General features: G+C 38.8%; 1 protein-coding gene across 4 annotated transcripts in view; it reads right to left on the bottom strand.

Annotated features, from left to right (window-relative positions):
• atp13a3 (ATPase 13A3) overlaps window positions 1–16,901 on the bottom strand; it is a 192,363-nt gene that overhangs the window by 92,021 nt on the left and 83,441 nt on the right. For all 4 annotated transcript variants that reach the window (XM_087993558.1, XM_087993559.1, XM_043702269.2 and 1 more), the window contains exons 9-13: window positions 15,605–15,677; window positions 12,895–13,026; window positions 11,027–11,209; window positions 4,204–4,361; window positions 3,495–3,683 (exon numbers count right to left, since the gene is read on the bottom strand). In XM_087993558.1, the coding sequence (XP_087849684.1) occupies window positions 3,495–3,683; window positions 4,204–4,361; window positions 11,027–11,209; window positions 12,895–13,026; window positions 15,605–15,677 (735 nt within the window). The remainder of the gene's footprint in view (window positions 1–3,494; window positions 3,684–4,203; window positions 4,362–11,026; window positions 11,210–12,894; window positions 13,027–15,604; window positions 15,678–16,901) is intronic.

Genomic DNA, 16,901 nt, shown 5'->3' with positions numbered 1-16,901 from the left:
CCTTCTTCAGGTGGCCGTGGAGATTAAGGTCATACTCACAGAATTTGTAGTCAAAGGAGTCCATGGTCATGGAGATGTGATATGGTAAACAATCTTAGATTAAAACTTTCATCTTTTATAATGGGATATGCTGGTTTCTGTTCTTTGATATGTAAATCCCAGAACTTCCCACAAGCTCACTCTCATATGCACATACATACACCCCCTGCACTCTCACTGACACACGCACCCTCTCACACATACCCCACTGCACTCACACACAGACACACACACTCTATCACGTGCATACACACCCAGATGCACCATTCACATGCACACTAAATCTCTTACATGTGCTCCTACATGTGCACACGTAAGCTTATGGGGTGAATTTGTTTTTGCAGAATTACATTTTATTTTGCTCAAAAACTGCATGAATCCATGTAAAACTCTGTAAAACTATACAGAGGCTTTGTCAGTTTGACTTAGCATTGGGACACAGACAGATTTCACACCTATTGTTTAAAAATCTGAACTATTTTGAGAACATTATTTAAAAGTAGTTCTGGGATTTACACATCAAAGAACAGAAACCAGTATATCCCATTATAAAAGATGAAAGTTTTAATTTAAGATTGTTTACTGTATCACATCTCCATGACCATGGACTCCTTTGGCTATAAATTCTGTGAGCATGATCTTAACCTCCACAGCCACCTGATGAAGGAGCACCGCTCTGAAAGCTAGTGCTTCCAAATAAACCTGTTGGACTATAACCTGGTATCGTGTGATGTTTAACTTTGTCCACCCTAGTCCAATATCGGCATCTTCAAGTCATGGCGACAATCTTTCGTGAGCTATTAATTTAAAGCAGTATATGTCAGACTATGAGAAGGGAGACTCCTGAAGTAATGAGAATTTGTTTGTATTATGAGAGGTTTAAAACTGGAGAATACTAATATTGAAAGGTGTTTGTTTGCTCAACTGAGAGTCACAAAGTGATTTTTGCTTGGAAATAACCCACAGATTACCGAGGAACCTTGATTACCTGAAAGAGATGGGCGAGCACCATCTCGATCAGATAATTGCTTATTCGGTTAATTGATTCAATACCTCTCCTCTGGGGCTGCGTTTTCTGAAGTCTCCTCTTTCCTCGCTCTGCCTGCTTAGCTCCCTCTCTCTGTATCAGAGTTTGTTTCTGAGCAGCCACACACTTCTGTGTAAGGGACCGGCAGCATTGCTAAAGCCTCCTGCACCCCCCATCAGTTCAATGGGATTGACACAGCGAGCATTTGCTAAGTCCGCGCTCTGTTCAAGAGACTAGGCAGCAGCATACCGTGCGCCCCCCCAACCCCCCCCCCCCCTCCCCGGCCAACCAACCCCCATGTGCCCCACACACATCAGCACCCTGTCTGCCCCTTCCCCCATTTGCCCCCCTTCCCCTCCCCCGTCCACACCCCTCCCCCTCTTCAGGGCAGTCAGACTGGACACCAATAGTAAGACCGCTGCTGCCTTAGAGGGGTGAGTCTCAAAATAGCATACACAAAAACACAACCACACACACAACTTTTTACTGCAACGCTTTGACAAGTTCCACCTTTTCCTGTACAGGACAATGTTGCAGAGCTTATCTGGGGAAGGGAGGTTTAGGGTACACACCCGTGTAGAACTCCAGGGAAAGTGTTGGAGGAGAGAGACAGCGAGAGAACGCGAAAGACAGAGCGAGCAAGAGCGGTCAGTCATTTGAAGACAGTGCCTGGGCTACCATCAATATCAGCATTTCAGTAAGCCAAGTTCATTTTTAATCATTGTCAACAAACGGCACGCTCAGTGTTGGAAATATCTCTCTGATGTAATGTTTCTATCGGGACCTTGAGATCTTCTTCGGATAATCCGAAATTCAGATAATTGATATTTGGATAATCGAGGTTCCTCTGTAGCAAATGTTTGCTGTCAGCTAACAGAAGAACTTGCTGCGGTCAAATGTAAGAATATAGTATCTTCTGAAAAAATAAGTTCAGAATGGTTAGGAAATAGATTACCCCAGTGTAAAGGTTTTAGTTTGAAAATTCCAAACAGAAGTGTTTGGCAAGAACCCTGGAGTTATTTGAAGCTAAAAAAGTTTAGGTTCAGTTTTCTGAATAATCAAGAAAGAACTACCAAACCCTCAAGTTCTATTTTAATCTTTAATTTTGTGTGTAATAAACTTCTGTTTTATTGTTAACCATTTTTATTGTTATCTGCAGCTTTGCATGATTACTTTTCAGTGAATGCTCCCATTAAATTTTTAAAAAGCTATCAAGCCAGATTTTTACCTGGGATCTGACCAATGGTAACATCAGCTTGGATTGTAATGCTATACAAAACAACATTGTTAACCATTATTGACTCTGTGGATAAATGCCTTAAGCTTCTGAAGGGTTATTCCTTAGTTTCAATATTGAACTTGCATTTATATTTTGTCTTAGAAAGTGTAAGATCATTCCAATAATAAGAATGAAAAATGCTGGAAATTCACAGCAGGTGAGTCAACAATGAAAAGACGTTATGATCTTTACGGATTTCAGTAGAACTGAAAGATAAATTAGCATTTCAGTCAAACTCAAAAAGTAGGAAACTGTAGAAACAGATACAATTGTACTTACATAAAAAGTTTAAAGCAGTAAAATGTCCTAAGTGCTTCACCGGGCTGTTAAGCAAAACTGAATACATGTCACATAAGGATGATATTAGAATGGGTTGATCAAGTAGGTAGGTTTTAAGGAGTTTCTCAAAGCAAGCAAGAAAGAAAGGGAGTGTGGTTTGGGGAGGAAATTGCTGATTTTAGGGCTGGAGCATCAGAACGTACAACCCCTAGTGGTAAGGATCAAAATCATGGAGGCTGAAGAGGCCTGATTTAGAGAAGTACAGATATCTTAGGTTGTATGGCTAAAAGATATTATAGTGACAGGGAAAAAGGAGGCCCTGTGAAATGTGAAACCAAGCACAAGAATTTTAAAAATGAGTTCAATCAGGAACCAATGCAATTCAATGAGTACAAGGGATGTGGTTAATGTGACATGGTACAAAGTTAGGATACGGACAAGTGAATTTTTAATTTCAGAGAATTAATTGGTTAAATGGCTGCAAAATGAATAACAGGTGACTGATACTGAAATACTGGTTTATCTTCCAATGTTTTAATACTAAAGAATACTTAAAGAGTCATTTCTCTGTTCTCTGCAGATACTGAACCACTGTTTGCATAACTTAAGCATTTCATGTTCTTGTTTTGGATTTCTAACCTCTGAATTTAATTAATTTTTTTAGCATTGATTAATTAATTTAAAACAAACAACCCACATAGTGCAAACAGATAGCTTTTTAAAGATAATAAAATATTTTTGTTACCTACAAGATGTTCTGTGCAGCACTTTTCTATGGAATAGCTCATGTCTATTTTAAAATTGCAATGATGTATTCCCTACTCTTTGTCAATATTATTAATTGAGGGTATGAACTTCACAGTTCCTAACCTTGTCAAAGCAGATCAGATTAAGTTGTCCACAGATGTTTATTCTCTGAGGACTGGTGCAGGAAATGCCCAATGTCTTTAATCGACGTTGTGCAAATACAATACCAACAGTCAATGCTGCTGGAAGAGCAGGTGGAACAGTAATAGTGATGATGTCAAGTGACTCAATAATGATTGTGCCAACTCCAACCTGCAATATAAAGGAAACAGAAAAGAAATAATGGAGATTATTTTGAAGCATATCATGAAAAAATAGAATTTTGAGAGGTATGAGTGGGCAAGATTCTTAGTGTTTTTTGTCATTGTGCCGATTAATTGCAGATTTAAAATGTCTGATTTAAATTATCATTCAACATTTATTTCTGGTGAATAGCCTCTATTAAAACAATAAAATAAAGGGTACAAAGAGATATGTATCAATGCACAATTTAGAATCTGTTGGTTTTGGACATAAAATTAAGCATACAAGTTGCCCTTTCATAGTACCAAAGCCGAAAAAATTTTAACATTATGTTAAATTAAAATTTACAATAATATAGCTTTTGGTTTGATCTTTAATTTTAAAATAATTAATCTAGCAGGACTTATATTTTAATGAATAGCGTTTTCAGTTATCGAACTAAATATAAAGCTCGCTAACTAAATTTGGAAAACACATGATTTTCCCTTCCTTTAAGAAGTTCAACTCAGAAAAAAGAGCAAAGACATACCCCGTTCAAAACACTGTTGATAACTGTGTATAAAAATCCAACCCCTGCTATACCAACAAGGCAGAACAGGAAGAGATAAGCATCTCTGTAAAGTTTAAAATCTGTTGGTTTTGGATACAAGATTGAGCGTACAAGGTGTCCTTTCGTAGTACCAAAACCTTTAAAAAAAAATTGAAAATTATAAGTTATACTGCAGTACTTTATATGAATAATCCTCCTTTATATTTAATAATTTGGGAAGCACTAACTTAAATGTAAACCTATTTTGCAGAAGGTGACTTTCTGAAGTTATTCTATACACCAGCATATACTTGTGTAAAATTTGACCCCACGATTTTTTAACAGGTATATTTTTTGGGACAAACAGTAAAATCTTGTGTATTACATGTAAATAGACAGAAGATTAAACAGGTGAAATAACAAACTCTGCGAATTTGAAACTTCTGAATACAATCATAGTTACATTAATAATGTTCCGTGTTGTCAAAGGTTGAAAAAATGACAAGATGTCCAGAAGAAACATGCTGTGCTGAACATTTCTATTTGGACCATAATCCTACATGGTAATCAATTTCAGTTTGAGAACTCAGAAAGGAGGCGCAATTTCCAATTAGTAACAATGGGCAGACCATGGAAATAGGAGGCTCAATAAAAGAGCTCAGAGCGATGGACAGCCAAAAACCCAAGTACATGAGATGACCACTGTTGAAGGAGGCAGGAGACCACGGCAGTGCCTCAAAATGGAAGTCTTTTCATGGAATTGTGAATATTAAAAATTGTGTATGATACAGTTGCCAGGCCATCATAGTGGTATTCCTACAAAGAATTGGGCCTGATGCCATTGTTATGACCTTTGTTTCACTGCCCCATTGACAAGATACTGTAGCTCCATGCAGGGATGATCAAAAGGATAGGTCCTGACCCTCAGCCCAAAAACAGGAAGCCATCTTCAGTTACTGCTGGTGGCAGCAATGGTGGGCTGGGATTTGCAACAATGGTAGTGTCATCAAAGCTTCTTCAAATGGATCATTAATGGCTGCCAGGCAGGTAGATAAGTAACTCTAATTACATTGACCATGGGCAGCACAGTGGCTCAGTGGTTAGTACTGCTGTTTCACAGCGTCAGGAACTCAGTTTGATTCCAACCTTGGGTGACTGTCTGTGTGGAGTATCTACATTCTGCCCATGTATGCGTAGTTTCCTCCAACAGTCCAAATTTGTGCAAGTTAGGTGCATTGGCTATGTGCAATTACCTATGGATATGCATGAATATACAACCTTTGCTATAGATCTCACATTCCCCCTCCAATCGTAGACAGCTGGAAAAAGAGTCCAAATTGGTCCTGGAGATTTGTTTCAGATGCAATATCTATCACAAACTGGGAATTGGAGGTGGAGTTAAAATGATAAAGTATATTTGTTCAGGGTTACATTTGTGAAAAAAACAGAACTGTTCAACAAAATTTATCACTTAAGAGTACATTGTGTCACACATGGTTGTGCAGCCCTGAAAATTGGTTGGAATAGATGAATGTGTAGGTGTTGCAACTTCTGCATTTGCATGGAAAGGCCAATTCACAAACGCGAAAGAAAGTTCCTATGTGAAATGGCACAGGAACAGGAAAACATGTGTGGCAGTGGGGACTGATATCCACGACATCACCAAAAGCTTCCACCCACAGAATCATCCACACTTTAGACAGGAGATATCCCAGCTATGCTTTTATCGTTTCTAAACTTAACTATTCAAAATCTTTCCTGGTCCCTTCCATTGCCACACTCAACTTATCTCAAGATTGACAGCAAAACATTCCGTATGCATCAGCAACTTTACATCCAATACCATTATGGATGGTATTGGATGTAAAAATTCTTAGCCTAAAATGGTTCTCAATATTGCAATGCCTGAAATTTAAAATTCCCACCATTGTGCTCCATGGCCTTGTCCCTCCTTCCCTCCCAATTTTTGAAATCTCCTCCATTAAACCAACCCTGAGATTATCTGCACTGCTCCATCTCTGCCCTCTTTTCCATTGCAATTTCCTTTTTCCTCAATTTGCTGTGTGCCTCCAGTCATCTAGATTCTGAGCTTGCAAATTCCTCCCATAATCACTCCAATTCTTTAATATGGTCCTTCAAATGTACTAGGAGAAAGTGAGGTCTGCAGATGCTGGAGATCAAAGTTGAAACTTTATTGCTGGAACAGCACAGCAGGTCAGGCAGCATCCAGAGAACAGGAGATTCGACGTTTCGGGCACAGGCCCTTCTTCAAATGTACTGTTTTGATCAACATTGGTCTCTTATCCTAATATGTAGGGCATTGTCAAATTCAACCTGCTTATCTGCTTGCAAAATATTTTGGACATTTTATTATATTGTATAGTTTTGCTGTGGGTAACAGAAACAGTAGATGAATATGCGATGAATACTGAGGTTTTTAAAATGGAAAGAACGAACTGGGATATTCCATTAGGGTTGTTGGTGGGGGCTAGGGAACCAAGTTAGGCAGTCAGTATTAGGGGAAACACAAGAGTTGGGATTTTTCCCAAAGGTTATGTTGATCATTGCAGAAGGAAATTCTTAGCTGAAAAAAAATTGACACTTTTACCTGGTGTTAACTTTATTCTAAAGGGAAAATACCTACCAGAAATGAGGCATCCTTAATTGGTATGTTATTCACTGAGCCTGTAACATTCCAGCGTATTAAGTTAAATTTTCAGCTTAAACATCATGACAAACAAACACATCATATCATTATATAATAACACAAGAAAGGGATTTGTTGCTCTACACAGTCTGTAAGGAGCACAATTCTGAAAGAGACTTTAGCTGAGTGAGATGAAGGCCAAGCGAGTGAACTGGAAATTTGGTTCAAGTGGGAATTTGATACAAAGGGGCAGAGCTGCTTTAACTAAGAATGACTACAAGATGTAAATTCTCCAGAATCAGAGCAAGTCAGAGAGGTTAGCAAGTATGGGATCAAGTGGCCTACCTGCAGTTAGACAAGTGTCAAAGTGACATCACAAAATAAAACATGATACTAGTACATGTAAAGATGAGTAGGATTGGTTAAGATTTCTAGTCTTTAAATTAAAAATAAAATCTTCCAGTGTCGTTCTTTTTTATTTACTAAACAATAGCTAGTTAACTATAAGAATGATTTTGGTGATTTTTTTTTAATAAATATGTAATTACAATAAAGTGTAAAGAGCAGGGAATCTGAAATAATTAATTTATTATTTAAACCAATATGATAACGATGGCAGGATTGGTGATGTGTTGATGTACTGTATGTGGAAGCTGCTGGACTCCAAGTTGCTCCAGAGGTCATACAGTTCAGAAACTAGTCCATGTTGAACATAATGCCAAACAACAGTAGAGCCCACCTGCCTGATCCTGGCCCATATCCCTCCAAATCTTTCCAATTCATGTCCAGAGGAAACTTGATTATTCGAAGGACATGAGCGATAAGTATTTCAATCGGTTAATCAAATTCTGGATAATCGAATGCCAGATAACATAGTTTAGCCGTGCATCGGGACCTTGCAATCTTGCCAGATAAGCCGATATTCAGATAATGGAATGCCAGATAATCGAGGTTCCTCTGTACTTACCTAAGTGTCTTATAAATGTTGTAACTGTGCCCACACCCACCACTTCTTCAGGAAGTTCATTCCAAATACAAGCAACTCTGTGTAAAAAATTTGCCCCTCAAGTCTTTTTTAAATCTCTTTGCTCTACTTGAAATCCCCCATCCTCGGGAAAAGACACCCACCATTAACCCTATCTTTACTCCTCACGATTTCATAAACTTTTATAAGGTCACCTCTCAACCTCCAACTCTCAAGTGAAAAGGTCCCAGCCTATCCTTTCTTTGTAACTCAAACCTTCCATACAAGGCAACAGCCTGGTAAATTGCCTCTGAACCCTCTCTAGCTTAATAGTATCCTTCCTTAATAAATAAATAAAGAGGACCTTTGAATTCAAGCTGAAGAGATGCAGTCTGAGCTGCAGACATTGTGCCACATCAGGGAAGGGAAATTTACCTGGACACTTTGCTCCAGAGAGTGGTCATATCCCTCAGACTAGGTAATTCAAATTTGTGAGTAGGGAGGGTGTAGCTGCAGGCGAAGCGGCAGGTCAGGACATGGGGTTACCTTCGAAGAGTCTTGGCCTCTGTAATTTTCCAACAATTACTAGGTTCTTGCACACTGTGTGGTGGATGAGGGAACTGACCATGGCCCCACTGTAGACAAGAGCCATTTAAATGGGGTGAGGAAATAGGAATATAGTAGTGATAGCAACCAATATAATTAGGGGGATAAATTCTCTACTGTGCAGCCATCATTCTAAAAGACAAAAACTGTGTTGCCAGAGCAAAGGATATCCTCTTGGGGATGCCAAACTTGGCATGGGAGAGTATGGGTCCAGTTGTCACCATCCAAATTAATACTGGTGACATTCACATCTTTAGAAAGGACAAAATGAACAGTTAGGAGCTAAATTAGAAAGCAGAACCTCCAAAGCAATAACTTCTTGATTCCTATTCAAGCCATGGGCAAAGTGGCATATATAAATAAATTCAAGGAATTAAGTGCATGGCTCAAAAACTAGTGTGTGAGGAATGAGATTTGGTTCACGGAATACTGGCATTAGTACTGGAATAGAAGGGAGGTCTTCGAGTGGGACCAGTGCCTTGGCAAACTAAATAATTAGGGTTGCAAAAAACGGGCTTCAAACTAATTTGGGTTGGCGGGGGGACACTGAAGGGCTCAAAAGGGGGGAAATGTAGGTTTGCCAACAAAAGGTTCAGGCAGCACTCTAGACAGCTGTTTGAATAAAGATATCCCAGTGTGGAACATACAGGGACAGTATACAATCAAAAAATGAGCAATAAATAAAGTCCATGGGAGAAAATTGATAAAAAGGCAACTCTAATTGTTCTTCACTTGAACATACATGTTACTTGAAACAAAGTTAATGAAATAAAGGCAAAACTGAAAGTTAATTTAGATGAACATATAGCCATTACAGGTATGGTTACAAGGAGATCAAAGCTGGCAACTAAGTATTTTGGATATGTGACGTTCAGAAGGGCAGGAAGGAAGAAAAGTTTATTAGTACACGATGGATAAAGTACATTAGCAATAAATGATCCTGTATTGGAAGAAGTACGATTCGTGTGACTGGAAGTAACAAGAGGAAGAAGGGGTAATCTACAAGTACTTATAGGACAGAGAGTAAATCAAGAGATACTGAGGGCATGTAAAACAAGCTGTATATAAATCAAGAGCAACTTTAATCTTCACATAGATTGCAAAAATTAGATTGGCAGAGGGAGCCATGAGGAAGAATTCATGGAGTGTACTCAGGACATTTTCCCAGAACCATATGTTGTGGACCCAACCAAGGCTCAGGGCATTTTGGATCCGGTGATTTGTCATGAGGCAAACTTAACAAATGATCTCGGACCAGATTGAGAAAATCTTAGCTGGACTTATACATTTAATAGTAAGGTCCTCGGGAGTGTTGCTGAACAAAGAGACCTTGGAGTGCAGGTTCATAGCTCCTTGAAAGTGGAGTCGCAGGTAGATAGGATAGTGAAGAATGCGTTTGGTGTGCTTTCCTTTATTGGTCAGAGTATTGAGTACAGGAATTGGGAGGTCATGTTGCAGCTGTACAGGACATTGGTTAGGCCATTTTTGGAGTATTGCATGCAATTCTGGTCTTCTTCCTATCGGAAGAATGTTGCGAAATGTGAAAGGGTTCAGAAAAGATTTACAAGAATGTTGCCAGGGTTGGAAGATTTGAGCTATAGGAAAAGGTTGAAAGCGGCTGTTGCTGTTTTCCCTGTAGCATCGGAAGCTGAGGGGTGATCTTATAGAGGTTTATAAAATCATGAAGGGCATGGATAGGGCAAGTAGACAAAGTCCCTTCCCTAGAATGGGGGAGTCCAGAACTAGAGGGCATAGGTTTAGGGTGAGAGGGGAAAGATATAGAAGAAATCTAAGGGGCAAATTTTTAACGCAGAGAGTGGCACATGTATGAAATGAGCTGCCAGAGTAAGTGGTGGAACTAGCACAACTGCAACGTTTGAAAGGCACCTAGATGGGTATAAGAATAGGAAGGGTTTGGAGGGATGCGAGCCGGTGCTGGCAGGTGGGACTAGATTGGGTTGGGATATCTGGTTGGCATGGATGAGTTGAACCGAAGGCATATACCGTGCTGTACATCTTATGACTCTATGACCAGATATTCCCATAGGAGATAGTAACCATAAGATGTTAGAATTTGCCATTTGGTTTGAGAAGGAGAAACTTGGGTTAGAGCAACTGTGTTCAAATCACATAAGGACAATTACAATGGATAGAGAGCAGATCTAGCTGGAGTGGCCTGGGAAAGGAGCTTAACAGCAAAGAGAGTTGAGGAAAGTCCATGACTCATGACAAAGATATATTTCAGTGAGAAAAAAAGGTTTGAGGTTTCCTGATACAACAGGAAAAGCATTTTTCTTCCCTGAAATGTAACTTGTGTCCTTTGTTCCCATATGCCCTCTTCCTCTTCACTTTATCATTATAATTTTCCCTGTAATTACTCAAGTCAAATTCATTTCCACAATTCTGCAATAAACCTATCACTAATCAGGTATTATTTATGTGAATGCGCTGCAATTGTTTCAAACATGTCAATCTTTCACAAGTAATGAGTTACAGCAATTATATACATAATCTCTATTTATACATAAAAAGTCATCCACACAAATTTTCTCTCAGTTTATACAATAGCTGGTTTCTAACCAGTCTACTTGTGAAAAGTAACTTACCTGTTCTGACTACAATAGCTCTGACAGGTTCCCCAGTATAAAACCGTGTCTGGATTACAGTACTACCACAGAAGAGTGTGTACCGTTTGTGCTTTTCTGGATTGTAGATTTCGTCTTCTTCTAGACCTTTGAAACTGTTATTTGGATTTGGTAAATTGATTTTTGTTACAGGAACACTTTCACCTTTATTAAAAGGAAAAGTAATGATCATCTGTGTGCCTTTACCATATTTCACATCAGTAATTGAACAACAGCAGCCAATGTTGTATTAATGTGCCAACAAGAAGTTGGGCTGAATGTGCTAAAACTAATTTCAGTCTGAGCTGAATTCAACCCCAAAATGTTATGAATAAATATAACAGCTAACAGTTAATGGCAAAGCATGAATGTTTCTGAAGGACTTTGCACTCCAACTATAACTGAACTGATATTCATGCAGGACAATTTATCTTCAAAAGTATAAACTAGAAAAATGGTTATTAAACGCTTGGTCTGAATTGCATTGAAACATGAATCAGTTATTCAGCCCGTTGAACTTGCTCTGATATTCAACAAGGTAACTGTTGATCTGTACCATAACTCTATTTATCAGCCTTTGATTGATAATTCAGTGTCTATATAAAACAAAGCATTCTGACAAATTTTGTTGTTCGATCAGATGGGATATTGAGAGCCAATGAAGTATCTGTAATTCTGCCACATTAAAAATCTCAAAGAAAAAATATTTGTCTATTGCTAAATTAAGCGGTAATTTAAAACACAATGGCTCTAGGGATTTAAATTTCTCAAGAATACATGCATCACTGTATACTATCTGAAAAACATCTACAATAACTAGAATATTAATAATCAGAAATGAAGTCAGTAAATTAGCAGTATCATTGAACGACCGGTTTTCAATATTCTTTCACAGATATGGTGTTACTGGTTAGGCCAGCATTTACTGACCATCCCTAATTAGGGATGGTCAGTAAATGTTGGTGGTAAGTCACCTTTGTGAACTGCTGCAGACTATATGGTACAGGTACACCCACAATGCTATTAGGAAGGGAGTTCCAGAATTCTGATCTAACCACAGTTAGGGAATGGCAATTTGGTTCCAAGACAAGTGGCTTGATAAGGAACCTACAGCTGGTAATGTTCCATATATCAACTTCCCTTGTCCATCCAGGTGGTATTTTATTTAATACTTCATTACAATTATTTAAAACCCTGTTTCTGCTGTATTTTAGGCATATAAAAATGCAGGTTCTGAAAATCTTCTAAAGCGGACTTGACCAATGACAGAAACTAAAACTTTTCAATCAACCACTTCTTCAAATATGTTGCCAATTACTGTAAATCTTCCCCACACTGTTAGGTGCCATTGCTTCCCTGTCCAACACCATCACCAATCCTCTGTACAAAGCCATTAGTAATAAACTGTGCTGTATCTTTGGCTTTCTCCTCTGCTTGAACCATTTCCTTGGTTTTAGAGCTTGTGTCAATGTGAAAGATATTACAGGTTATTCTGCTACAATGCACGTTTCATGAACGCAAATTCGCTGGTAATTTGACAGACGAAGTGGGGACAGTTTCTAAAGCGTGAACTTTTAAAATGTGTATTGGCTGTGCGCAAATTCATTGCCAACACTTTAAACACTATTTCTGAAGCGCGATTTTACTATACATGCGAGGTTGTACAACAACGCAATCATCAAATTATAGAAGAACTATCTGTGTTAGAGCTCAATTTCACTACTCCTATTAAGAATAAGGAAAAGCTGAATGATATCTTCCTTCAGAATTTAACGGAATGCAGCCATTATTTTCAGAATTAACCACAGAACCATGCACAATTTAATTCCACGCATTGCATAATTAATTACCTGTCAACATGCTTTCATTGACAATGCAAGTGCCATTAAGCAGTACTGAATCACAAGGCATTATGGTCCCATTCGTTGGAATGACTATAATGTCACCAGGCACAAGATCTGTAGACAAAGTTTCTTCTATTTCTGAAAGATTTAATAAACCAGGGAATTTTATTTCCCATTGTTTGTGCAACAGCAAAATACAAATTACTTACTTTAAATTTTATGCACAAATTCAATTAAACTAGATGAATTAACATGCATTCTACAGAAGCTTTTTAATTCCTTCTGTTCCACATTTCCCAATTCATCTTTGCTGCTTTGGATATAGGAATAGAATTAGGATATTGGTCCATTGAGTCTGCTCCACCTTTTGATCATGGCTGATATGTTTTTCAATACCATTCTCCTGTCTACTCCCCGTAACCTTTTATTCCTTTACTAATCAAGAACCTATCTATGTCTTAAACACACTCAATGACTTAGCCTCCATGGCATTCTGTGGCAATGGGTTCTACAAATTCACTATCCTCTGGCTGAAGAAATTCCTCATCTCAGTTCCAATGGTCATCCTTCATTCTAAAGTAGTGTTCTTAGAACCTAGTCTCTTCTACGAGTAGAAACATCTTCTCCATATCCACTATATCCAAGCCTCTCAGTATTCTCTAAGTTCCAATGAGATTCCTCCTCATCCTTCTAAATGCCATTGAATGCAGATCTAGAGTCCTCAACTGTTTCCTCAAATGACAAGCTCTTCATTCCCAGGATCATTCTTGTAAGACTCTTCTGGACTCTCTCCAATGCCAGGAGATCCTTTCTTAGGTACAGGCCCAAAACTGCACATAATATTCCAAATGAAATCTGTCCAGAGCCTTATGCAGCCTCAGCTGTACACTTTTGCTTTTGAACTCGAGTCCTCTTGAAATGAATGCTAACAGAACCCGCATATTAACCACAAGAGAATCCTGAACTAGGACTCCCACGTTCCTTTGTGCCTCAGATTTTTGAAGCCTATCCCCATTTAGAAAATAGTCTACACCTCTATTATTTTTATCAAAGTGTGTAACCTCACACTCTCTCACATTTAATTCTATCTGCCACTTTTTGCCAATTTCCTAGCCTGTCCAAGTCCTTCTGCAGCCTCCCTACTTCCTCAACACTACCTGCCCCTCCACCTATCTTTACGTCATCTGCAAACTTAGCAACAATTCTCTCAGTTCCTTTGTCTAGATTGTTAATGGTGATATGAGCAGTACTTCTGTACTTTATTTCGTATGGTGTAGATATTTTGCAGCATATGCAACTTAAAAGCTGTGATTAATATGGCTAGGAAAAATGCAGACTTCTGTGGAATTGGTGACCATTAGATTCTAATTGGCTTACATAACAGATGTCAATGACATAAATAAACGAGGAAACATCTGTCCAAACTAGATTTATTTGCTCACTGCATTTGATCAGGAAATAATTGTGTCAAAAACTCATTTAGTGGTTGGGGTGGATTACTTCAAAGATTAATTGTTGCAGACTGACCATGGTATAGAGAAAATTAATACTGCATCTACCACCACAATACTGGAAAGCCATGTATCTGCTGCTATCACAGGATCTAACTGAATTGATTTGAAGCTTTGGGAAAAAACACTATCACTTGCCACCACATGTGAATCGCAAGTTAGTAAAGCTGACATCATCATTATGAGCCTCTACTCTCAAAGTATCTTTGCATTGTTCACAATTACATATAGTCTTAATTGATAACACAGGTGGATGTCACAGGCACAGTTGCTGCAAACATAGACTCCCAACTGACAATGACCTAAAACAGACTCAAGCTGCCATCATTCAATGGTTAGCATTTACCTAACTGCCAATCAGATGGACAAAAAACATGTTTTACCTAATATGGTACAAATCCAAGCTGAAAACAGTCTATGAAATAAGGCTTTGTAAGACGCTAAGTGTGCCATCATCAAGAAGAGAAAACAGAAGTTAGAGTTCAAACAAGAGACAAAGCATGAAAGTTAACCATAAGCTTCAGATTAGTGTTCCATTGTGAAGGTGACTGCTGACCATTGCCCTTTGTTGAGTGTTGCATAATATCGCGTTTATTGTTGTCGACTTAATAAAGCCCATGAAACTTGTGAACACTCAGATACGTGGCATGGTTTTGTAGCAAGAGCTTCAAGTTCCTTTTGGATTAACTCTCCCAATTTAGTCTGTAATTGTAATTTACCCAAGTCTTACAATTATGTTAAAACAAACCCTAAATCTTATATAACCAATATAAGTTGACCAGGTTAATTATTATATTTGGAAATGCTAATCCATACAGGACACATAGAATGGTATTATTTAGATCATACAGCACTGTCTGGTAAGAGAAGCCACATTTTATTATGGACATGAGGAAAAACCATTAGGTCTTTTCCCAGCATTCACATAGGAGGTATTCAACCACAGTTGACCACTTTAAACTAAAAATATCTAAAAGGACGATTTCCACTAAAGCACCTCTGATTAATCCTAGCAACTGGACTTGACCCACAATTTCAGGCACTGAAGGATATATATGTAATAAATATTTCAAACTTATTTCCTCAGTTTCAAACAGGAGTGTGGGCTGTAAAGATCTTTTATTCCCAAAATATAAACTCAGGTATTTTAAATTCTTATGTTAATTAAAGCAATCCTCTTTCAAGGGTTTTAAAAACTCACTTACCATTATTTGCTCTGCACACTGAAACTCTGATAATGCTGTGAGCTGCGACCATGTCATGCAACATCACATATTGCTAGAAAACAAATCAAAACAATTAAAATTCAACCAATCGTAGTTACAATTGTATCTGCAAACATAACAAAACTCTCAGTTGCTGGGCTAATTCATCCAACCCAGAAGAAGCAGGTTGGCATGATGGCACAGTGGTTAGCACTGCTGCCTCACAGCACCAGGGTCCCAGGTTCAATTCCAGCCTCGGGTCACTGTCTGTGTGGAGTGTGGAGTGCTCCGGTTTCTTCCCACAGTCCAAAGATGTGCAGGCTAGGTGAATTGGCCATGTTAAATTACCTGTAGTTTTAGGTACATTAGTCAGAGGGAAATGGGTCTGGTTGGGTTACTCTTTGGAGGGTCGGTGTGGACTGGTAGGGCCGAAGGGCCTGTTTCCACACTATATGTAATCTAATCTAATCTAAAAAGCATTGTCCATCATCATCTAGCAAATCCTAAAGCCCAACAAATTCACTTTACTTTATGTGGTCACCCGACATAATTAGTGTAAAACAACACTAGAATGACATGAGGAAAACCCCACAGGATGGAGAACTTTGGAATTCAGGAGTTTAAAGTCACCTGTTCTTTCTGAATACGCTACAATTAGCATACATTGGGTAGTCAACTAAGTCTATGGTGCTGATATTGGAACCAGAAAAGTGCAGCATTTCCATTCGCTTATTACTGCCTCCCTCCCACCCACCCATGTTCATCCCTGGGCACATCGCTACAGCATCTTGACTACCTCCTTCGAAACATCTGTACAGGAAGGAGTGAACTTACTCTTCGCCACAATCTGGAGTCCTGTCTTTTGAAACACCCAACCCAACCCTACCGCCTTCGTGAAGTCTCACCTTACCTCTTCATCCCAGACTCACTACTGTGCATGCTTCATAAAGCTATTCAATTGCACAGATCACTTCTCCACTCAGAGCTATTTCTCTCCTACACTTGCCACTCTTAGACTCACTGGTGAGAAATGTCTCTGTTTGGAAGAATATCTCTTTGCAGAATCTTCCACTTATGCTTCTGTATTTGGAATCCAAGTCACAGGCCAAAGAGCTCCCCTTTGTGGGTCACACTGTGCTTCCTGACCTGCCTGTTGGATTAGCCTGCTGAAGACCATGTAGCACAAAACAGAACATACAACATACAATGTTACAGCCCAATATAGGCCCTTCGGCCCTCGATTTTGCACGACTTGTGAAATGAATCTGATGCCCATCCAGCCTATACTGTTCCATTA

This window comes from Chiloscyllium plagiosum, unplaced genomic scaffold, assembly GCF_037043375.1.
Source record: "Chiloscyllium plagiosum isolate Xiang-an unplaced genomic scaffold, Cpla_swu_hap1 HiC_scaffold_13, whole genome shotgun sequence".
NCBI lineage: Eukaryota > Metazoa > Chordata > Chondrichthyes > Orectolobiformes > Hemiscylliidae > Chiloscyllium > Chiloscyllium plagiosum.
Note: the sequence above shows the minus strand (reverse complement) of the source record. Positions and strands in the feature narration are given on the sequence as shown.